Source organism: Nomascus leucogenys, chromosome 7b (assembly GCF_006542625.1).
Source record: "Nomascus leucogenys isolate Asia chromosome 7b, Asia_NLE_v1, whole genome shotgun sequence".
Classification (NCBI taxonomy): Eukaryota; Metazoa; Chordata; class Mammalia; order Primates; family Hylobatidae; genus Nomascus; species Nomascus leucogenys.
In genome coordinates, this window is record NC_044387.1 from 50,910,896 (window position 1) to 50,933,838 (window position 22,943).

General features: G+C 51.2%; 2 protein-coding genes and 1 pseudogene across 2 annotated transcripts; 1 reads left to right on the forward strand and 2 right to left on the reverse strand.

Annotated features, from left to right (window-relative positions):
- Positions 1 to 576: 576 nt before the first annotated feature.
- On the reverse strand, positions 577 to 3,867 carry LOC115835863 (annotated as a pseudogene).
- Positions 3,718 to 7,307, forward strand: LOC100589494 (glutathione S-transferase theta-2B). Its single transcript, XM_003282524.3, has 5 exons — positions 3,718 to 3,994; positions 4,636 to 4,723; positions 6,018 to 6,168; positions 6,260 to 6,433; positions 6,786 to 7,307. Exons 1-5 carry the CDS (start codon positions 3,883 to 3,885, stop codon positions 6,993 to 6,995), a joined length of 735 nt encoding a protein of 244 aa, XP_003282572.2. The 5' UTR covers positions 3,718 to 3,882; the 3' UTR covers positions 6,996 to 7,307.
- Positions 7,308 to 12,971: 5,664 nt separating this feature from the next.
- Positions 12,972 to 19,714, reverse strand: LOC100590747 (glutathione S-transferase theta-4). The gene is made up of 5 exons (XM_030815970.1): positions 19,506 to 19,714; positions 18,012 to 18,099; positions 15,764 to 15,914; positions 14,655 to 14,831; positions 12,972 to 13,304 (listed from the first exon to the last, which is right to left on the reverse strand). The coding sequence occupies exons 1-5, from the start codon at positions 19,627 to 19,629 to the stop codon at positions 13,107 to 13,109; spliced, it is 738 nt and encodes a 245-aa protein (XP_030671830.1). The 5' UTR covers positions 19,630 to 19,714; the 3' UTR covers positions 12,972 to 13,106.
- Positions 19,715 to 22,943: the final 3,229 nt, after the last annotated feature.

The following is a 22,943-nucleotide window of genomic DNA, read 5'->3' on the forward strand; positions in this document are numbered from 1 at the left end:
CACCCCTCATCTATGATACATGCTCAGTCCGGGGGTATCCCCCGCAAGGAAACACTGGGGCTGACGAGCCCGGAGAGGTCACCTGACCTGGACTGAGGCTGGGGAGGTCAGGGAAGTCTCCCTGGAGAAGAGACAGGGTGCCAAATGCCAAAAGACCAGGAAGGTCACCAGGCGAAGAAGATGAGGAGGGAACAGCATGAGCAGAGGCCAAGAGGCCAAGGTGGGAGCCCGGAGAGGGGTATAAGAGTGTGCAGGCAGAAGGGGCCACCTGGAGGAGTGGGAGCAAGGCCTTGAATGCAAAGTTCAATGACTTGTACTTTAGCTTCTGGGCAGTGAGGAACCATAGAAAGTTCCACACAGAAGGACAGGGTCAAGTAAGTGTTTGCCAAAGCTGTTTTCAGAGGTCACATGGAAGCTAGAATGGAATGGGGTAGGAGACAAAAGGAATGCAGGCATGATATCTGGAGGAACTGTGGACCAGAGCCTTTGCAGATAACCAAGGAGACAGATAGCTCCATGTCTTTATTCTACCAACATAGCATCCCCTCAGTGGCTCAGCAAGTCTGGGACATGCACTCACAGCAAGAAAAGCTGCATTAAGGTCTTCAGATTCTCTTTAACAGCAGGTTCTACTGGAGGCAGGTCCTTGGCCTTCAGGACAGCCGCGAGGGCCTCCTGGAAGAGGTCCTCCCCCACTGCAGCCTCCACGTGTTGGGCGCCATGCTGCCATCGTGGGTCTGCTTTCAAAGACTCAGCAGCCAGCACTGATGGGCTAGGGGAAGACAGAGTCAGCGGAGGGGCTGGGCATAGCCAAGTGTAAGGCAGCATGACCTGCTTTAGGGGTTCTCTGATTGGATTTTCTCTCCTCCACCATGTGTGTGATGGGCTAGGATGTCCCCATCCCTGGGGACACTTGGAAGCCTCTTAATACAGCTGCGGTGAGGGGTTTGTACAGCCCCATTTTATAGATGAGGACACTGAGGCTCAGAAGGAGAAGTGACTCACACAGGGTCCCACAGCCAGAAAAGACAACATGAGGTGGGATGTCAGCTCCCTTCCCGGATACACCACTGCCCAGCGGGCCACCCCACCCCATGGCATTCTCATGCATCAGCTCCGTGATTGCCACCAAGTCAGCCACAGAGATATGGGACCCAGTAAGGAAGGCCTGGTCCCGCAGGAACTTGTCCTCAGGCAGCTGCAGGCATCCATCCAGCTCAGCCAAAGTGGCCGCCAACATCTCTGGTGGCACTGACTCACCCAGGAACACAGGGATTATTATCTGGTGGGCCGACAGGCAGAGAGAGGGGTCAGGGTCTGCCCAAAGCCCATCCTGGTTCCCACCCTCATCCTATCACCACCAGTCCTTGGGATTTCTGCTCACCCCTGCTCACTTCTTTCCACTTACAGCCACCAGTAGCCCTCATCTCCTACTCAAACAGGGACAGCCTCCCCTTCTCCCTGGGTCTTCACACAAGGCAACCAGTGGGATCTTTCTGCATTCTCAATCTGCCCATACTCTCCCTGGCATAAAGCCTTCCATGGCTCCCCACTGCCCTCATGAGAAAGGCCTCAACACAAAGCCAGCCTTCTCCAGTGCAGTAGCCATCCCCTGCCCACATTTCACCTCGCCTCCTACTACCCCCCACTTATCAAATGGGAATGTGTGTATGAATCCTCCCTGGAATCTGGTTACAGTTTGTGCTCTCAATCGGTAAGGTCAAGTGGGGCCTGAGCCTCTGCATTTCCAACAAGCTCCTGGTGACACTGATACTCCCAGTCCACTGACCACACTTTGGATAGGAAGAGTCTACACTCGCTCTACTCAGCTTCTCTCCATTCTGTCCTCAAACACACCACGCTTCCTTCCCCACCAGCTGGAGGGGGCTCTGCTCCCAGGCCCCAGAGGTCAAGGCAGACACAGTTAAGGTGTGGAAACCTCCTTATTGCCCAGTGGATTCTCCAGAGAGGCGGTCCCTTACTTTCAGCAGGGCGCGTGTCTACCTGTTTCATGCTCTCTCACACACAGGGTGCCACCCCCATGCTGGGCACTGGGTAAGTGCTCTGTACATGTTAATTAGGAGTACTCATTTCAAAAACATGTGCACCTTTGATAAATAAAAACAGTATGTGCATGTTGTGTTGGTGTGTGCTTACTTGATTATTACTGAAGTTAAACATGTTTTCATCCATGTATTGACCATTTCTCTTTGTCCTTCAATGAAACCTCTGCTGATTTCCTTTGCTCATTTTTTTCCTGTCTCTTCGTCTCATGAGTTTCTCCTCTTTTTGTTTGTTCGTTTGTTTGTTTTGAGACAGTCTCGCTCAGTGGCCCGGCTGGAGTGCAGTGGTGTGATCTCAGCTCACTGCAACCTCTGCCTCCAAGGTTCAAGTGATTCTCCTGTCTCAGCCTCCCGAGTGTGCCACCGCACCCAGCTAATTTTTGTATTTTTAGTAGAGACGGGGTTTCACCGTGTTGCCCAGGCTGGTCTCAAGCTCCCGACCTCAATGATCTGCCCACCTCTGCCTCCCAAAGTTCAGGGATTACAGGCGTGAACCACCACACCCCACCTGTCCGATGGGTTTCTAAGAACATCTTAAAGAACATTACTTCCTTCTGACATATCTTTTACCAAGATCCTTCCCAGTTTTTTGCTTAAGTTTAATCCATTTTTTCTTCCACAAAGTATCCTTGTATATGTATTGGTTTTTTCTTTGTTGAGTTCTCCCACTGTTCTGAGCCTTAGAAAGTCCTTTCACACCCAGACATCAGAGAAACAGATCCCATGAGAGTAGCTGGGATTGCAGGTGTGGGCCACCACGCCTGGCTATCACTCCCTTTCTCTGAGTCAGCTTTTCTCTCTCAGACTCCTCTACTCCTTGAACTCAGGAAATGTCACTACAGGTGGCCCCAGCTCCCATTTACCTCCCCACAGGGAGCTCCTCTCTCCAGTTCCAATTTCAAAACTCCCAAGGAAGCATTCTGGTTCACTCGCTTGGGCCACTGGCCAGAGGGATGGGATACTCTGAAAGACTCAGCTAGAGTCCCGGGCCCAGCCCTGGACCGTCACTGTGCTCCCTGGTGAGATGCTAGGGCTGGGATTCACGAAGAAGAAAGGAGATTCCCGCGCAGTCATTCCTGCACCCTGCGGCTGTGGGCTCCCTGCCCCCATCCTGTGCACGAAGGGAGAGCTCCCGCTGTCTGTCAGCAGCTGCTCTGCAGGGGACAGTCTGGGCGGTAGAAAGTTCATCCTTAACCCCAGCCTTCCAGTCAAGGTTCCCACCAGTCTGGGACACCTGCAAGTGTCACATCCCGCTGGGTGAAACTCTAAGATCCCTTTTAGAGGATCCCATTCCCTCCCTCCCTTCCGCCGCCAGGCAGCGCCGAGAAACAGAGCTCTGAACGAACCCTCAGATGTCCGTGCGCTGGGGCCTTTCCAGGACGGCGCGGCCCAGTCGTTTCTGGGTCGGGGCGACGCCTGGAACCGGGCAGGGTCCCTGGCACCGGGATCCCGAAAAGCAGACCTGCTTCTCCCTGTCCAGCTCGTTCCCCTTCCCCTTGCAGTCGGCCCCCTGCATCCGCGTCCTCCCTCCCAGTCGAGGGCCCCCAGCTCCAACTCCACCCTCCTAGCTGTGGGTTCATAGCGACCGCCCTCCCTGTAGGGGCGCACGGACCTGGTGGTGGAGTCTTGGCCGAGCAGGACTGGACAGAAACCGAAGGGGCGAGGCGGGTCCGGGGGTGGTGCGCTCCAATTGGGTGCTGTCCCCAGGGGGTGGGGCCTGAGCCCCTATTTCCCGGCGCGCCCGGAACCTGCCACAGCTGCGGCCCACACCGCCCTCAGCGCCTTCACTGCCATCCCCGCTGTCCTTGCTGCCCCCGCCATGGGCCTAGAGCTGTTTCTGGACCTGGTGTCCCAGCCCAGCCGCGCGGTCTACATCTTCGCCAAGAAGAATGGCATCCCCTTAGAGCTGCGCACCGTGGATCTTATCAAAGGTGGGCCCAGCCCGTTTCCCCGTGTGTCCACAAACCGAGTGCACCCCCAGGCCCCTCGCCCTGCTCTGCCCTGAGCGTCTCGCCGCCCTCACAGCCCCCGCACCTCCTCCTGCAGCGTCTGCCACCAGAGAATGCTGTCGACTGAGTGGCCTTGGAGCGATCACAGCCTTCTCTGAACCCTAGCTTGCCTTCTGAAAAGGAGGATAACGTTACCTTCTGCTCTGTAGGGGTGGAAAGAAAATACTGAATGGAGTTTACAGAATTCTTGCGTGGAATGCACGCATATAAATTCACAAAGCCCAGAAGACCTTGGGAAGTAGGACATGCTGTTGTGAGAATTAAGAGATGGGAAGAGATGAGCCACCCCAGTTTGCCTCCCGTCCCCTGGCCCACCAGAGTCCTGGTTAGAAAACTTCTCTTCATCCACCTGCTGCACCTGGCCCCACCCACCAAAGCCCCCCAGCTGCCCCGGAATGTGGCAGGGCAGGGAGGCCCACCCAGGGAGTGGCGCGGATCTAGCCCTCTGGTCCCAGACCTTGCTGTTTCTCAGGGCTGTGGGGCTCCGCTTGGGGAGGGGGAGGGAGGGTGCAGAAGTGCAGCGTTTTTACTCTGAAGACCTTTTCTGACTTCTTCCTCTTCAGGGCAGCACAAGAGCAAGGAGTTCTTGCAGATCAACAGCCTGGGGAAACTGCCGACGCTCAAGGATGGTGATTTCATCTTGACAGAAAGGTGCCCTCCTTCCCTCTCCCCTCCCGCATCCGGAGCCCATGTGACCCTGGCTCTCCCCACTGGCCCCGGGCCCCACTGGCCCTCCCATACCCCATGGGGCAGCGAGGGAGGGGAAAGTCGAGGGATCTGGCCGGGCGCGGTGGCTGACGCCTGTAATCCCAGAACTTTGAGAGGCCAAGGGGGGCGGATCACGAGGTCAGGAGACCGAGACCATCCTGGCTAACATGGTGAAACACCGTCTTTACTAAAAATACCAAAAAAAAAAAAAAAATTAGCCGGGCGTGGTGGCTGGCGCCTGCAGTCCCAGCTACTCGGGAGGCTGAGGCAGGAGAATGGCGTGAACTCAGGAGGCGGAGCTTGCAGTGAGCTAGCGCCACTGCACTCCAGCCTGGGCGACAGAGGGACTCCCTCTCAAAAAAAAAAAAAAAAAAAAAAGAAAGAAAGAAAGGAGAGGGATCTGGGGAGAAGGTACAGCTTGGGGTGTGTCCCGGATGAGCAGGGGCTGACAGAGCATGTCCCCGCACCTCTCATCTTCAGCCTTTTCTGAGCCCCAGGGACTCTCCACTCCCAGACTGAAGGGTATTAGAAGAGAAGACAAGGGAACACGTTTCCACCGTTGCACAGAGTAGGTTCAACAAATGCAAGCTGAAAAGAGCCTCTAGTGACTTGTCGCAGACTACCCCAATCTGCCCAGGCCGGGCCTAGAGGCCAGTGCCATGGCCCAAGGGCACAGCTCGTGGTGAGGTCCAGCTGCTGGGCAGGAAAAGGACAAGAGGTCAGGTGGCTGCAGAAGTGATGGCTGGGGGCCTGTCAGAGGAGGACCAAAGACATTCCTCCCCTCGTGATCCCTGACCCAAGCACATGGACATGCAAGGGACTCCACGGAGCATCCACTGTGTGCCAGCGCCATGCAGGGTTCCAGGGGTCCAGGGAGCCTATTCTGAGCTGCACCGCCTCAGACAAGTCACTTGACCATTCTGACCTTGAGTTTTCTCTTGTGCTAAAGGGCTAACAGGAGTCTCTACCTCATAGGGCAGCTGCTGGCATATCACAGAGATGAGGTTCTCAAAGTGCAAAGCAGAAGGTCCAGCCAAGAGTCAGTGCCCAAGGCAACAAAGATAGGAGGAGACTCGGAGGAGGAGGGGGTGGTGTCGGGGAGCTGGAGATGGAAGGCGAGGCTGGAGGGCAGTCCTTCAAATGCAGAGAAGCCCCCGGGCCCCACTGGCTGATGGGAGCAGCTGGGGATAAAGGCCTGGTGCCAGTGTCCTTATAGCCACTGCCCATTCATTCCCAGCTCGGCCATCTTGATTTACCTGAGCTGTAAGTACCAGACGCCGGACCACTGGTATCCATCTGACCTGCAGGCTCGTGCCCGTGTTCATGAGTACCTGGGCTGGCATGCTGACTGCATCCGTGGAACCTTTGGTATACCCCTGTGGGTCCAGGTGAGGAGAGCCATCTGGAGAGTGGTTGGCCATCAGAGAGTAGTTGGCAGTAGGCAGGGGCCACAGACTGACCCACTCTCTGCCCCATCAGGTGTTGGGGCCACTCATTGGGGTCCAGGTGCCCGAGGAGAAGGTGGAACGCAACAGGACTGCCATAGACCAGGCCCTGCAATGGCTGGAGGACAAGTTCCTGGGGGACAGGCCCTTCCTTGCTGGTCAGCAGGTGACGCTGGCTGATCTCATGGCGCTGGAGGAGCTGACGCAGGTGTGAGCTCAGCCTGTGGGCAGAGTCCCTCTTCGTGTCACACCCATGAGGCAGACAGAAACACTGAGGCCTGGAGAAAGCCAGGACTTTGCCTGGAATCACAGAGCAAGTCTCTGGATGATCTGGGGCCAGAACCCTGAACTTCTGCCTCTTGCCTGGGTGTGGGGTCTCACCCCGGCTGCTCTTGGGCTCTAAGGCTGAACATACTGCCTGGGCCCCTGTGATCCATTCACTTAGGGGCTGGGGAATGGACCATGTCTCTGATACTTCTGCCCATGGTTCCAGCATTCAGGTCGGCAGTGACAACTGGGAAAGTTGTATCCCCACAACTTTTTCATCCTTGTCCCTACAGCTGGTGGCTCTCGGCTATGAACTGTTTGAGGGACGGCCACGACTGGCAACATGGCATGGACGAGTGGAGGCTTTCCTGGGTGCTGAGCTATGCCAGGAGGCCCACAGCATCATCTTCAGCATCCTGGAACAGGCAGCCAAGAAAACCCTCCCAACACCCTCACCAGAGGCCTATCCGGCTATGCTGCTTCGAATTGCCAGGATCCCCTGAAGGGTCTGGGATGGGGGCCAGGAGATGAGCAACAAGGATTCATTCTGTTACTTACTTGCCCCTTTTCATCTTTCCCTCTTGCCCCAGTCCCTTGTCTCCAGCTTCATGTGAAGCTTTGCACAGATGAGACACTCACAGTGTCGTTGGCAGTGCTGCTACTCCTCAGGTGCAGCATACGTAACCAGTAAGAGACTAAATCTGCAATATATAAAGAGCTCCTACAAATCAATAACATGAAGAACACTCAAAAAATTGGCAAATATCATCAGTGTTTTAAATAGAATAAAGATTCCAAACACTTTGAATAGAGAACCAAGAGTTACTGGTTTTACTACATTGTTGTATTATACATATGGAGTAAAAGTATGTGCTAGTAATCCTCATCATGGTTAACCAAAGTAACCTCACAATAACAAGTCAACATAATTGTATCACCAGGGCAACAAAATATTAAGTAAGTAACCAATTCGAATTGCAAACTATTAAAGGATATAGACGATGTTTCACAGGGCATAGCAACGGTCTTTGAAGTCTAGGAAACTTAAAAGATTTCTTTTAACAAGCATTCATGTCTTCTAGGACAGTTTTGTAATAACAGCAAATAGTAAGATTGTACATTGTCACACAGACCTCACTGTATATCCATGGGATGGACCCCACCACAATTATTTTAACAGAGAGAACTTGTTATAAAGAATTGGTAACCAGGCAGTAGAGAACTCCAAAGACAGAGAATCCAGATTAACACGGAGGTAAACACTGCAAGAAGCTACTACCCCTAGGGCTGGGGGATCAAGGGAGGAATTAGGAAGACCAAGATGCTGGAGGGGCCCTGAGGAATTCAAACCTCCAAGAAAGGTGTTGCCCATCCCCCCTAGCATCACCTTCCAAGAAGGGCAGTGTTCCCCAGTTTGCCTTGAGGTCTTCTCAGGAGGCCATGTGGCTGTGGATGCAGTTCTCAAATGTGACAGTAGACACTGCAGACCAATAAACAGGATGTTCCATACACGCTCTGGGCTACTTGCCCACATGTCTTGTGGCCTTGGGGCCCCCCATTTCCCATGCCTGCCCTGTGCCCACCATGTGCCACTGTATCGGGGGACCTGCCCCGATAATCACGTAGGTTCTTTTCTATTTTTCCTAAGCGTCGGCCGGCTTGAGAAATAAAGGGACAAAGTACAAAAGAGAGAAATTTTAAATCTGGGTGTCCGGGGGAGACATCACACATTGGTAGGATCCGTGATGCCCCACAAGCCACAAAAACCAGGAAGTTTTTATTAGGGATTTTCAAAAGAGGAGGGAGTATGCTAATAGGTGTGGGTGACAGACATCAAGTACTTAACAGGGTAATAGAATATCACAAGGCAAGTGGAGGCAGGGAGAGATCACAGGACCACAGGACCGAGGTGAAATCAAAATTGCTAATGAAGTTTCGGGCACCATTGTCATTGATAACATCTTATCAGGAGACAGGGTTTTGAGATCAACTGGTCTGACCAAAATTTATTAGGCGGGAATTTCCTCTTCCTACTAAGCCTGGGAGCACTATGGGAGACTGGAGTCTATTTCATCTCTGCAGTCTCGACCATAAGAGACAGGCCACGCCCAGGGGGGCTGTTTATATGCGGATACCTCCACGTGCATATTCTCTTTCTCAGGGACGTTCCATGCTGAGAAAAAGAATTCAGCGGTATTTCTCCCATTTGCTTTTGAAAGAAGAGAAATATGGCTCTGTTCTGCCCCGCTCACCGGTGGTCAGAGTTTAAGGTTATCTCTCTTATTCCCTGAACAATTGCTGTTATCCTGTTCTTTTTTCAAGGTGCTCAGATTTCATATGGCTCAAACACACATGCTGTACCATTTGTGCAGTTAATGCAATTATTACAGGGTCCTGAGGCAACATACATCCTCCTCGGCTGACAGGATTAAGAGATTAAAGTAAAGACAGGCATAGGAAATCACAAGGGTATTGATTGGGGAAGTGATAAGTGTCCATGAAATCTTTACAATTCATGTTTAGAGATTGCAGTAAAGACAGGCGTAAGAAATTATAAAAGTATTAATTTGGGGACCTAATAAATGTTCATAAAATCATCACAATCCACGTTCTTCTGTCATGGCTTCAGCTGGTCCCTCTATTTGGGGTCCCTGACTTCCGGCAACACCACTCCTAGCTGGAAGTATTCCAAGTAACCATTGCAACTGTCCTGCCTTAAGGGTGCCTGGTGGTGGCTTCTGTCTTAGGTCCCATTCTGGCTCTCTCTTCCAGTGATTTCTCATACTTTGGGGGACACTCTGGCCTGCTGTCCTGGCCTTTTCCATTACCACCCCCTCTCCCCATCAGGCACTGGGGATGGCGGCCACAGCCTGTGCCTTCTTGATCCATGCTGGCTGCCTTGGGATTGTTCCTTATTGGATGGTTTTGCTTTCAACAGACACTCCAATAAAGTACATGAAATAAAGAATAAAGTTAAACAGTCAGTCCCAGTGCTGTGTAGGTGGCAGTAAGTCTGGGAGAGCGACCTCAGCTGAGCTAACCATGGTGTGCATCATTGTCAGGCAGGGCCAGCAGGATCCTCAGATCACCTGGCAGGAGGAGGGGCAGGGAAGGGTCCCTAGAAGTGACCTTGAGTTCCACTTACTGCTCTTGGCAGAGGGAAGGGCTTGGGCTAGTGCTGGAGGCATGAAGATGGGGTGTGTTCAGGGCTCTCCAGCAGTCCAGGCATGGGAAGGGGACGCTGAGGGCCAAAGGCTGAGGCGACAACTGGGAAGGGAACCGTAGCAAGGTGAGGACTGGCTTTTGGCCATGTGACTGAATTGCCTGTGTGTGGTGCGTGTGTATGTGTGCGAATGCCAGTGAACTGTGTGAACGTGAGTGAATTGTGTGATTGTGTTTATGTGTGGGTGTCTATGTGTGTGATGTGAGTGAACTGTGTGTACATAGGTGTATATGTGTGTGAATTTGAATGGTGTGTAAATGTGACTGAGCAGTGTGAATTTGTGTATGTGGGTGTGTGTGTGAATGAGTGAACTGTGTGATTTTGTTGGTGTGAATTGTGTGCCTCTGTGTGTGAGGTGTATGTGTGTGTATGTGAGTGAACTGTGTGATGACTTTGTATTAAACAGTCAGTGAATGCTGTGGTTGTGTATGTGTGTGTATATGTGTGTGTATGTATGTGAATTGTGTGTGGGGTTGGTGTGTATGTGTGTCAATGTGAGTGAGTTGTGTGACTTTGTTGAATATGAGTGAATTGTGTGATTATGTGGGTGTATATGTGTGTATATGAGTTAACTGTGTGACTGTGTGACTGTGTGTAAATGTTATGATTGTGTGTGTGGGTGTATATGTGTGAATGTGATAAATCGTGTGACTGTGTGTGGACGTGGGTGGATGTGTGTGTGAGTGTGCATGGCTGTGTGGCAAAGAGTGTGTGAGTGTAAGTGTGCAGGTAGTAGCTGTGGAATTAAGGCACATTAGGGGAGTCCTTCCTTGGCTCTGGTCCTTGGTTGCCCTCCTATGAAACAAGTTGGGTGAATTAGGCAGTCTCTGGCATTCCAGGATTTGGTCTCAGGTCTAAACAGGATTTTGTAAAGTGAAAGCACCATCCCTTGGGCATCCCGGGAGGTGTCCCTGCCCTCCATGGCTCGCCTTCTGCCATATGGCCCAGCAGCAGCTACTCTGCAGGGCCATGTGCTGCCATGACAGGTACTCATCCCCAAGGGCACAGGCCTGCAAGTCCTGGAGGTACCAGTGGTCAGGTGCTTTGTACATGCAGTTCATATACAGCAAGATAGCCACACTGGGGGGACATGGCGGGGGCAGAAGACATGCCCTGAACACTCTTCAGCCATTTTCTGGGGGCATTTTCACTATCCCCATGATGCAGAGGAGGGATGTGAGGCTCAGAGAGGTTAGGTAACTGCCCGGGGTCACACAGGCTAATTGCCCTAATAAGTAGAAGTAGTGTGAATGAATCATTGTTGTCCTGTTCCTGATCTTAGGGGGCAAACGCTCGATCTTTCACAATGAATGAAGTATGGTGTTAGTTATAGGTTTCTCATAGATGCTTTTTGTCAAGTTGAGGAAGTTCCTTTCTCGTCTTCATCTGCTGAGTAATTTTATCGTAAAAGGATGTTAGATTTTGTCAAATGCCTTCTCTGCATCAGGATGATCATGTGACTTTCTATTAACATGGTATGCTACATTGATTGATTTTTGTATGTTGAACCGCATTTGTACTCCTGGGATAAATCCTATCTGGTCAAGGTGTATGATCCTTTTAATATGCTGCTGGATTTGCTTTGCTAATATTTTGCTGAGGATTTTAACATCTATATTTATAAGGATATTGCTTTGTAACTTTATTTTCTTGTAATATCTTTTTCTGTCTTTGGTATCAGAGTAATTCTGGCCTCATAGTATGAGTTGAAAAATATTTCTTCCTGTTCTATTTTTTGGAAGAGTTTGTGAAGGCTTTATGTTAGTTCTTCAAGCTTTTGGTTGAATTCACCAGTGAAGCCAACTGGTCCTGGGCTTTTCTTTGTGGAATTTTAAAAAATGATTAATATTTTAATCTCTTTATTTGTTACCGGTCTATTAAAATTTTATCTTTCTTCTTAAGTCAGTTTTGGCAGACTGTGTGTTTCTAAAATTTTCCCATTTCATCTAGGTTGTCTAAATTGTTCACATATAATTATTCATAGTATTTCTTTCTAAACTTTTGTATTTCTCTATGACCAATGTGATGTCTCCATTTTCTTTCTTTCGGCTTCCATTTCATTTTTTCATTTTTGTTTTTGTTTGTTTTTTGAGATAAGGTTTTTCTATGTTGCCCAGGCTGGAGTGCAGTGGTGCAATCACAGCTCAGTGTAACCTTGAACTCTTGGACTCGAGTGATCCTCCCACCTCAGCCACCCAGTTAGCTAAGACTACAGGCGTGTACCACCACACCCAGCTAATTTTTTAAAAAAATACATTTTTTAGAAAAAAGTCTCATTGTGTTACCCAGGCTGGTCTCAATCTCCTGGCCTCAAGTGATCCTTCTGCCTCTGCTTTCCAAAGTGCTGGGATTACAGGTGTGAGCCATTGCACCCAGCCTCTACTTTCTTTCTTGGCGAATAATTTGACCCTTATTTTTTTCACTTGGCTATTCTAAGTATAGGTTTGCCAATTTCGTTGATCTTTGCAAAGACCCAATTTTTGGTTTTATTGATTTTATTGCTTTTCTATTTTCTATTTCATTTATCTCCATTCTAATCTTTATTACTTCCTGTTTTCTACTGGTGTTGGGTTAAGTTTGCTCTTACTTTTCTAGTTCCTTAAGGTGTAAAGTTTGGTTATTGATTCAAGATCATTCTTCTTTAACTTACGTGTTTACAGCTATAAATTTTGCTCTTAGCACTGCTTCTGCTGCATCCTATAAATTTGGGCATGTTGTGTTTTCATTTTTATTCGTTCAAGATACTTTTTAATTTCCCTTGTGATTTCGTCTTTGACCCATTGGTTGTTTAAGAGTGTGCTGTTTAATTTCTATGTGCTTGTGAATTTTCTAGTTTTCCTTCTGTTCTTGATTTTTAACTTTATTCCACTGTGTCCAGAGGACATACTTTGTATGATTTCAATCATCTTAAATTTGAGACTTAGGACCAAATATATGCTCTATACTGGAGAATATTCCATGTGCTCTTTAGAAGAATGCTTATTCTGCTCCTCTCGGGTGGAACGTTCTGTTCATGTCTAGTGTGTGCGATTGGTTAATTGTGCTTTTCAAGTCCCCTATTTCCTTGATGGTCTTATGTAGTTTTTCTATTACTGAAAGTGGGGTATTGAAGTCACCAACTATTATTACTCACAATGTAACCATATTTAACCCTTTACTTTTAAAATTCTTTTTGGAAACTGGAAGGATCTGTAACCACCACTCACTCCCACGTCAGACCCTGTGCATATGCCAACTGTCTGCTGCTCAGCAGCTGTGATGGTTGTTCCAGTTCTTTATTAGGCAAAGAAAAGCTTTTTTTTTTTTTTTTTTTTTTTTTAGCATTTCCTTTAAGGAAGGTGGCTCAGATTGATAAGCTAGCCAGGCCCTGCACGACGGGCTGCGCCTAGGGTCACTTGTTCTTCTTCAGCAACTCGGAAATATTCTCCTTGACCATTGGATCCAATGTTGAAAAGTCCCAGTCGGCCAACTGCATTAGGCGGTCATGGGCCTCCCTAAAGAGGCCAGAGCCGATATTCAGCTCCACCCGCATACGCCACTCAGCTAGCTTGGAGCTGTTGAGGAAGACATTATAGTTGGCTGCCATGGGCTGTGGATAGACAAAGAGGAAGATGTGGTCAGCCTGGGGACCAGCCCCACCTGGGTCCTCTCCCACAGCCTCAGGCCCATGCCCCCAACATCTACCTATGAAAAGAATTAGGCTGCTGACCCCCAAGGCCTGAGCAAGGGGTCACAGACTATGTAATAGATGTAGGTGGGGATGGAGGATCCAGAATCCCTCAGAGTCCTTAGTCACTGGTCTTCTTGCTCCAAGCCTTCTGAACCATGCTAAGAGGGCTCCTGGCCCAGGCACCTCCCACTTCTCCAGCCTGTGACCTCGCATGAATCCTGCCTTCTTCCAGGGAAACCCCTTATCCCAGGTGTGTATATGTGGATGAGGGAGAGAACTCAGGCTTTTTCCTCCATGTTTAGCCTCCCACTGTGATCAAGCTCAGGGGCTAGGATGGGAGACCTGGCGGGCAGTCTATTCTGCAGTTTGGCTGGCTCACTAAGACAGTCTACCTATAGTTTGGTTTGCACTCAAGATCTTTGGGAAGCCCAAGAAGGGGTGGGTGTGGGTGAAATGTAAGGGGTGGGGATGAAGCATATGGCTGAACCCTTAGGGCAGGCCAGAATGATTTTTACTGGTGCTGATCTGCCCTGCAAACAGACCAAAGAGACTAATTTTCATATCAGCCAGAGATCTCTGGGATAGGGAAAAGAACACTGCATTTTCTGGTCAATACTCCAGGACCCCAGGTGCCTCATCCTGGCATATCTCTGGCTGATATGCAAATTAGTCTCTTTGGTCAGTGTGCAGTGTCCTAGCTGGTGTGAAGGATGGCCAGTTTAGACCCTGGCCAGTGTCTTGAGAAGCAGAACTGGTCACCCTCCCCTGCATGTAGAGGCCACATAAATGCCCCACACTCTGGTGTGCCTCCAAATGCACAGTGGATGCCCCTCAGACCCAGCCAGGAGAGCTGTCCTCCACAGCTGTCTGTCTGGAGCTCTGGGAAAGAGGCAGGGCCAGAAGGACACCCAGGAAGCCAGTGAACATTTCCTGGAGAGTCCAGCAAGAGGAGGAGGTATCTGGGAGGCTGGTGGATTGGGCAGGAAATGCAGTGTTCTTCTCTATCCCAGGCTCACCCTCCAGCTCCTCCCACACCGAAGAATCTTTGTCAAGTGTGGAGAACTGTGATCCTTCCTGATTCATAATATTCTGTGCTTCCTGTTGCCCCCAGATTGAGTCCAGGCCCCCAGACCTGGTTCCCACAGGCCCCATGGCAGCTCTGACTGCCTTTCCCCGCCTCACCAGCCTATCCTCAAGTGATGGCCCCATTGGTCACAGTGGAGTCCTACCTCTGCCCAGGGTCTAACCCTCCTCCAACCCACCCCACACCTGCATCATCTCCACCACGGCCACCAAGTCAGCCAGTGAGATTTGGTCCCCGGTGATGAACATCTTATGCTGCAGAAAATGCTCCTCAAAGAGCTGCAGGCTGTTCTTCACCTCTTCCACTGTATGCTCCATCTTCTCAGCCGAAACTTCCTCCCCTGTTATCTTTGGGATCAGCAACTGGCCAGGGTTGGGAAGAGGAGGGAAGAGGAGGCTGCACTCCAGGGCCACCTGCCCTGCCAGGTCTCTATACTCTTGTCTGCTGGATAGATATTGAACAGTTCCCAGGACATAAAGTAGTTTCACCTCTTTCAGCAGTTCTGATTGGTGGAAGTTGCCGGGAACCATGTGTTCACAAGGATTTGGGCAGCTCAGCAAGCAAAAGTCCTGTGATTGATTAGTGATGCCTGTCACAGGCATAGAATTCGAAGTAGAGACACACGTACTGGTTATTTGTCATCTTCCAATTTTCTATAGGCCTTTACTCTTTTTTGTTTTTGTTTTTTGAGATGGAGTCTCACTCTGTTGCCCAGTCTGGAGTACAGTGGCACAATCTTGGCTCACTGCCAACTCCACTTCCTGGGTTCAAGCAATTCTCCTGCCTCAGCCTCCTGAGTAGCTGGGATTACAGGTGCCCATCACCACACCCAGCTAATAATTTTGTATGTTTAGTAGAGACGATGTTTCACAATGTTGGACAAGTAGGTCTTGAACTCCTGACCTCAAGTGATCCGCCCGCCTCGGCCTCCCAAAGTACTGGGATTACAGTTGTGAGCCACCGTACCCGGCCTTCTACAGGCCTTTTGATGCTGAGATTCTCTAGTTCAGAATGAAATGCCTCGAATGCTATCCTGGGTGAGTCATATCAGCCCCTCCTGTATGCCCTTCCCCTCGCCCTAATAAGACTCTTTCATGCCCATTGTTTCAGCCCACACTCCTGACAGCTCTGTAAGGCAGGCAGGAGAAGGAGCTGAGGAAATGAGGCCCAGAGAGGGAGGGAGACTTACCTGAGTTCACCGGCAGTCAGCAGGGCCAGAACTGGCCTCCAGCCTTCCTGACTCCCTTGTGCCCTTGTCCCCTTGTCCCCAAGCCCTGGAAGTGACCCTGCTCACCTTGAGCCAGACTATCTTCTTCATGGGCAGCTGAAAGGCCGTGTGTTGCCAAGCCATGAACTCCTCCACACGGGCACGTGTGTGCAGGTCTGGCGGGTACCAGTGTAATGGTGCGCTGTACTTGCGGCACAGGTAGTAAAGGATGGCCACACTGCAGAAGGAGCCAGTCAGGGCACTTCCCTTGCCTTCCTGAGTGCCGCTACACTCAGGTGTGGCCTGGACACAGCTGCTGGGGCTTCCAGAGGAAAGAGGAGCCCAAATGGCCCCGAGAAAGGCCTTCACCAGAGCTGTCTGTCTGACAGTCAGTAAGGGCTGGGAAGGAGCCCTGCAGGGTGAGTAGGAGTTGGGGGCTGGTGGTGTAACAAAGAGTAGGCCAGCAAGGGGAGCAACACGTGTTGAATTGGGATGCTGAGGCAGGAGGATCACCTGAGCCCAAGAATTTGAGGCTGCAGTGAGCCAAGATCGCACCACTGCACTCCAGCTTGGGTGAAAGAGCAAGATCCTTTTTCAAAAACAAAAACAGGGCGGGCACGATGGCTCACACATGTAATCCCGGCCCTCTAGGAGGCCAAGGGGGGCAGATCCCTCAGGCCAGGAGTTGGAGACCAGCCTGGCCAACATGGTGAAACCCTGTGTCTACTAAAATGAAAATACAAAAATTAGCTAGTTGTGGTGGCACACACCTGTAATCCCAGCTACTTGGGAGGCTGAGGCACGGGAGTCACTTGAACCTGGGAGGCAGAGGTTGTAGTGAGCCAAGATTGTGCCACTGCACTCCAGCCTGGGCCACAGAGCAAGACTCTGTCTCAAAAAACCAACAAAGAAAAACACATGCTGAAATACGAGGGTAAAGGGAGCAAGATGAATTTGAAGAAAGGAGAGTAGGGGGGTGCAACTGGAAGAAGGGTGGGGGTGACTGGGGAGTGGTGAGGCAGCCAGAGACACTGTGGAGGCCACAGAGGGTAGCCCCTGGAGATGCAGGGAGGTTATGGACTTAATCCTTAAGATTAGGCATTATATAAGCCAGGGCATGAAAGGATCCATCTCTCTGGTGCTGGATGGAGGGTGAGCCCGAGGGGGCAGAATGGACAACAGGGGTGCCAGCAACTATCGGGAAGGTTGTGGTGTCTGGGAATGGTGGAGGCCATGGGGACAGAGGGAAGGGGATGGAGGGGAGACATGCTTTGGAGGGGATGTCCTAGGCCTTGCTGATTGATGGCTGGTGTGGGAACCTCCACAGGACAAGGGCTCCTTTATTACCACCAACAGCAACCATGCCAAGGTAAAAAGGTCAGGGCATGGAGAGAGCTGTCGATTAAAAGGTGGCAGGAGAGACAGCAACTGGCTGCAAGACTCAGAACTTCTTTGGATCCTGATTCAAACAAACTGCCAAGAAAATATTTAGGAGATAATCAGAGAGTTTTGAACAGGAGCCACATATTAGATGAAATCCAGGAATTACTGTTAATTTTATGAGGTGTCTTAATGGTATCATAGTGACGCTATGCTCTATCCTAGCCCAGGCTGGAGTGCAGTGGCACAATCAGAGTTCATTGCAGTTCTGAACTCCTGGCCTCAAGCGATCCTCCCGTGTCAACTTCTCAAAGTGCTGGGATTAGAGGCATGAGCCACTGCGCCCAGCCTGTTGCTTTTTTTTTTTTTTTAAAGAACGCTTATCTCTAAGAGGTATGTTCCTAAACGTTTATTGATTTATTTACTTACTTATTTTTATTTTTGAGATGGGGTCTCACTCTGTTGCCCAGGCTGAAGTACGATGGCTCAAACTTTGCTCACTGCAACCTTTGCTTCCCGGGCTCCAGCAATCCCTCCACCTCAGCCTCCTGAGTAGCTGGGACTACAGGTGCAGACCACCATGCTGGCTAACTTTTGTATTTTTTGTAGAGATGGGGTTTTGGCATGTTGTCCAGCCTAGGCTGGTCTTGAACTCCTGAGCTCAGGCGGTCCACCGGCTTCAGCCTCCCAAAGTGCTGGCCCCTAAACATTTATGATTGGAATGATGGGGTGTCTGGGAGGCAGGGGAATAGAAATGATGTAAAATGGACCCCAAGTTGGCAACAGTCAGAGCTGGGCAATGGGTTTGTGGAGTTCCTCATGCCCCTCATTAGTTAGTATTCACTCTCCTTTAGTGTACGTGTGAGATTTTCCACGGTAAAACAGACAAATGCTCACACTGAGCCTCCCAGGAGGAGCAGAGACAGATGGTGCAAGGGCCCTGGGGAAGACTTACCTTTCACTTAAGATAAATTTCCCATCTTTGAGGCTGGGCACCTTCCTGAGTGGGTTGATGTCAATGTATTCTTTGCTGTGGTGGTGACCTGGGAGGGGCAGGGAAGGTCTGAGGCTGTGGGACTCCAGGGGAGAGAGAACTGAGACTCCCAGAGACACAAACGCCTCCATCTCTATTTTCTCAAGAAGAGAGAACTGAGGCCCGGAGGGACATGGCGGCTCACCCCAGGTCACAGGGCAAGGCAGTTGCAGAACCGGACTGGGGTCAGAACTGCTGGCTCCCAGACTGCTCCACCCTAGGTTTGGTGACTCCCGTGCCTCCTACCTGTGTCCCAGGACCAGAACGACCCTTTTGCCCAGAAGCTGGAGGCCTCCAGTGCCCACCCCAAAAGCTGGATCTGAAAACACAGCCTTTGAATCACCCGAAGCCCTGAGGGCCTGGGTCTCATCCGCAATCCCATCGCCCTCACTCTGTCCCCTCTTTAAGGAAGCCAGGCCCAGCACACAGCTGGACATCCAAAGGGAAGCCTCTGGGACACAATCGGGGTCATCTGAACAGGGAACCTGATGTGGGGGCAGGAACTGAAACTCTTCCTGGACCAGCTGCCTCCAGTTGGAAACATTTCTGGGAGCTCCACTCGCACCCCGTTCATTTCCACAGCTTCCCTGTCTCTTCCTCTGTGTTCTAGAGGCTTCTGCTTTTGCAGGCTGAGCTTTTGGAGTCCCTCTGTGCTCGGGATGGAGTTGGAGCCCACCCCTCTGACCCTCACTCGGGATCAGTGGAGCCCTGAGCCTTTCTGAACACTGGGGAGGATGGGTGTAGACGGACTGTGCGCTTCTGCCCCCTTTTGCCAACCTGGCGGGCAGGTGCTGAGTTCACAAGGTCCTAGAATCCCACAAGGAAGCCAGGGTGCCTGGTGGGAGCCCAGGGAGTCCCAGCTGCTGTTCCTTCCCCCGTCTCCTCGAAAAGCCTGTTCATCTCTGGCGTGGGGACTGTCATTAGTGGGGAGTGGCTAAGGTAGGCTAGACAGGGACGCAGCCTACAAGCCCTGTGGCAACTTTTCCTTCCCTGCGGACCTCTGGGGTGATTCCCTTGTCTCTGTCTCTGCTCCTCAGAAACGCCCCTATCAGGCTGGGCGCGGTGGCTCACACCTGTAATCCCAGCACTCTGGAGGCTGAGGTGGGCAGATCACTTGAGGTCGGGAGTTTGAGACCAGCCTGGCCAACATGGTGAAACTCCTGTTATAAATACAAAAAATTAGCTGGGCGTGGTGGCAGGCACCTCTAATCCCAACTACTCTGGAGGCTGAGGCAGGAGACACACCTGAACCCAGCGGAGGTTGCAGTGAGCCAAGATAGCACCACTGCACTCCAGCCTGACTGGGCAACAGAGCAAGACTCCATCAAAAAACAAGAAAAAAAGAAAAGCCCCAATCTGTGTGGCCCTGCCCCCCTGCCCCAGGACCAGGCCTGCCAGGCAGCAGTGGGAGCTGACCTTTCAGCAGATCCACAAACTGAAAGTTGAACCGGATGTCATGCTTCTTGGAGAAGATGTAGACGGCACGGCAGGGTGCTGACAGCAGGTCCATGTAGAGCTCCAGGGCCATGCTGAGACACATGCCGGGCCCCACCGCTGCAGCCGGCCAGCCACAGACCTGGGCCTATCTCTGGCCAGAATCTCTAGCCCTGTGCCCTCTCCGATCTGGGCCCAGGACCCTGCATTCTGGAACCTCTTGTTTCACTTTGTGTTGTCATAAGGCCAGGAAGCCTGCAATTCTCACAGCAGCAAGGATTCTAAGGAGGCCCAGGAGTAGGCTGGAACAGGCCCGTGGCAAAGGTGTGGCAGCCGTGACCCTACTCTCCCCCTCTCACGTGTGTCTGTGTCCCATGGCACCACCTCACAGGCACCCTGTCTGAGAAGGGATTATGCCTGGGAATTCCCAGGGCCGGACTTTGATTGCAGAGCCTGACGAAAGGGGCTTTGCAGGGTCCCGAATGAGGAAGAGGCAATGAGAATCATCCCTGGAGGATTCTAGAAGTAGAGACGGAGTATCCACAGGTGAATCGAGCCTGAACTATGACTAGAAAGGAATTGGGAGAAAGAGGCACAGGAACCTGGGAGCTTCGGGAGCAGTGGGGACACCACCACCAGGAAGTCGGGGGCACTCGGCAATAAAAGTCGCAGATGCAATAAAACTTTTAACATATTGTTGTATAATGTGCAATAATGTATAAAAATACATCCCCCAGACATTACTGTTCCAACTCTAGCTCTATCTATTGCCCTCCTCATATGAATCCCTCTCCCCATACCCCACTCTCTAGTTAATCTTAACTAGGCCTCCTGTTTATATTAGCCACATCAAGCCTAGCTGTCTACTCTATCCTATGATCAGGATGAGCATCTAATTTGAAATATGCACTAATCGGTGCACTACGTACAGTGGCCCAAATAATCTCATATGAAGTCACTCTAGCTATTATCCTCCTATAGGTCCTATTAATAAGTGCTTCATTTAATTTGTATATACTCATTGGAACAGAAGAATTTCTCGGGCTGCTCCTACCATCATGACCTCTGGCCATAATATGATTTATTTCCACACTAGCAGAAACTAACCGAGCCTCTTTAGACCTAACAGAGGGGGAGTCAGAATTAGTCTCGGGCTTTAAGGTTGAATATGCTGCAGGCCATTTGCCCTGTTCTTTATAGCAGACTATATAAATATCATTATAATAAATGCCCTGAAGGCCGCAAGAGGTTCACGGGTGCAGCGCACAGGAGACCATGTCTGGGGACAGCAGCTGCAGCAGACCCCAAGCTGGGCCATCCCCGCCACTTGCCAGGTGGTGCTCGGTGAAGGCAAGCAGCTCCCACCCGCGCAGGGAATACAGCGCGACCCCCGGCGGCATGGTCGTCAGCACCACCCCAGGAGGCACCAGGATCATCTACCACTGGAAATTCCTGATGGAGTGTCGAAACTTACCCGCGACCAAAACACGCCCAAGGGATCTGCCCACCATTCCCAGGGTCACCAGCCCTGCCAGTGATGATCCCCCCAATGGAAGCCAGCCAGAGCCACCTGAGCAATAGTCCAGAAGATAAGCAGGACGGGTGGTGAAGATAAGATAAGACAGGCAGGGCGGGCAGTGAAGAAGCACAGTTTGAGATGGACATTTAAAGCACCAGCCGGCCGGGCGCGGTGGCTCACGCTTGTAATCCCAGCACTTTGGGAGGCCGAGGCGGGCGGATCACGAGGTCAGGAGATCGAGACCACGGTGAAACCCCGTCTCTACTAAAAATACAAAAAATTAGCCGAGCGTGGTGGTGGGCGCCTGTAGTCTCAGCTACTTGGAGAGGCTGAGGCAGGAGAATGGCGTGAACCCGGGAGGCGGAGCTTGCAGTGAGCCGAGATCGCGCCACTGCACTCCAGCCTGGGCGACAGAGCGAGACTCCGTCTCCAAAAAAAAAAAAAAAAAAAAGCACCAGCCATCGCATGGAGCACTGCCAAGGGACCCCTCAGGCCCTTCCTGGAGGAGTCCCACCAGCCAGGCCTTATGAAAGTGATCATACTGGGCAGGTGTTGGTGTGGGGCCGGTCATCCCAGCCCTCTCTCCCTCACTCAGGGCACCTGCCCCCTCCTCTTTGTGAACACCAGTAGGTACCTCCTTGTGCCTCCGCTGATGCAGGAGCAGCTGCCCCAAGGGGAGTGACCCCTGCCAGCACACCCTGCAGCTGAGGGCCAGGAAGTGGACAAGAACGAACCCTTTCTTCCAAATGATCAGCTCTTCCAGCCCCTCGCTGCTGGGGGTTCAACCACCCCTTCCTTAGGTTGATGTGCCTGGGAGAGCTCCCCTCCCCCTCCTTCCCTAAGACAGGAAATAAAAGTCACCTTTGCCCTAGGGCAAAAAATAAATAAATAATAAATCCCGTAATCACTATTGTCTTCCTAGGAGCACTGCATAACATATATATACCAGAACTCTATGCCACAAATTTCATCACCCAAACTCTCATTTTAACAAGCCTTTTTTTATGAATTCGAACATCATATCCCTGATTCGATTATGATCAGCTCATATATCTCCTATGAAAAAATTTTCTACCACTCACACTAGTACTTTCATATGACATATCTTCATGCCAGTCCTAACCTCCAGCATCCCACCCCAAACATAAGAAATATGTCTCACAAAAGAGTTACTTTCATAGAATAAATTACAGAGGTTTAAACCCTCTTGTTTCTAGAATTACAGGAATTGAACCTACCCGTGAGAATCCAAAATTCTCCGTGCTACCCAATATACCACATCCTGTCACACCCCACAGTAAGGTCAGCTAAGTAAGCTATCGGGCCCATACCCCGAAAATGTTGGTTATGCCCTTCCTGTACTAATAATCCTCCAGTGTGTGCCATGCAGAGGAGCCCAGAAACTTCCTGGTCTGGGTTGGGGCTGCAGTGGCCAGACTGTGCACCTGGTGGCCCAGGAAGGTAACTAGAGCCCCACGTAGAGGACTGAGTGCCACTCACTCTATGCTGTGTGATCTAATAGGTCTAGGCTCAGAGATGGGACTGACCCCACTTCCAGTGACAGAGTAAGCCTGGAGACAAGCGAAGAGCATGCAGTGCGTTTATTGCAGACAGCAGGGTGCAGTGCAGTGGGCTGCATCCACTCAGCGGAGCCACTCCTGCACCCACTGCACCTGCTTCTGGGCCAGCTGGGGGTCCCGCCGAGCCTCACTTCAGAGGCTGGAGTATGAGCTTGTGGGCCCCCAGGAAGAGCTCAGTACCAAGGGCAGCCTCCACACGGGCCCCCCACACTGCCAGCCGGGGCCAGTCTTGGAAGAGGTCGCAGCCAACAGCAGTGGGCTGGGAAGACAGGGCAGCTGGGGTTGGGGCTCAGCCCCATGCCCAGAGTCCCCCCAGAGGGC

Bases quoted from the DNA above. Each gene is read 5' to 3' on its own strand.
- LOC100589494 (XM_003282524.3), top strand. From the start codon at position 3,883: ATGGGCCTAGAGCTGTTTCTGGACCTGGTGTCCCAGCCCAGCCGCGCG. The intron at 3,995-4,635 runs GTGGGCCCAGCC...CTTCCTCTTCAG, and splicing joins CACCGTGGATCTTATCAAAG to GGCAGCACAAGAGCAAGGAG. The intron at 4,724-6,017 runs GTGCCCTCCTTC...ATTCATTCCCAG, and splicing joins GATTTCATCTTGACAGAAAG to CTCGGCCATCTTGATTTACC.
- LOC100590747 (XM_030815970.1), bottom strand. From the start codon at position 19,629: ATGTGTCTCAGCATGGCCCTGGAGCTCTACATGGACCTGCTGTCAGCA. The intron at 15,915-18,011 runs GTAAGTCTTCCC...CTCCTTCTGCAG, and splicing joins AAATTTATCTTAAGTGAAAG to TGTGGCCATCCTTTACTACC. The intron at 14,832-15,763 runs GTGAGCAGGGTC...AACCCTGGCCAG, and splicing joins AGAAGATAGTCTGGCTCAAG to TTGCTGATCCCAAAGATAAC.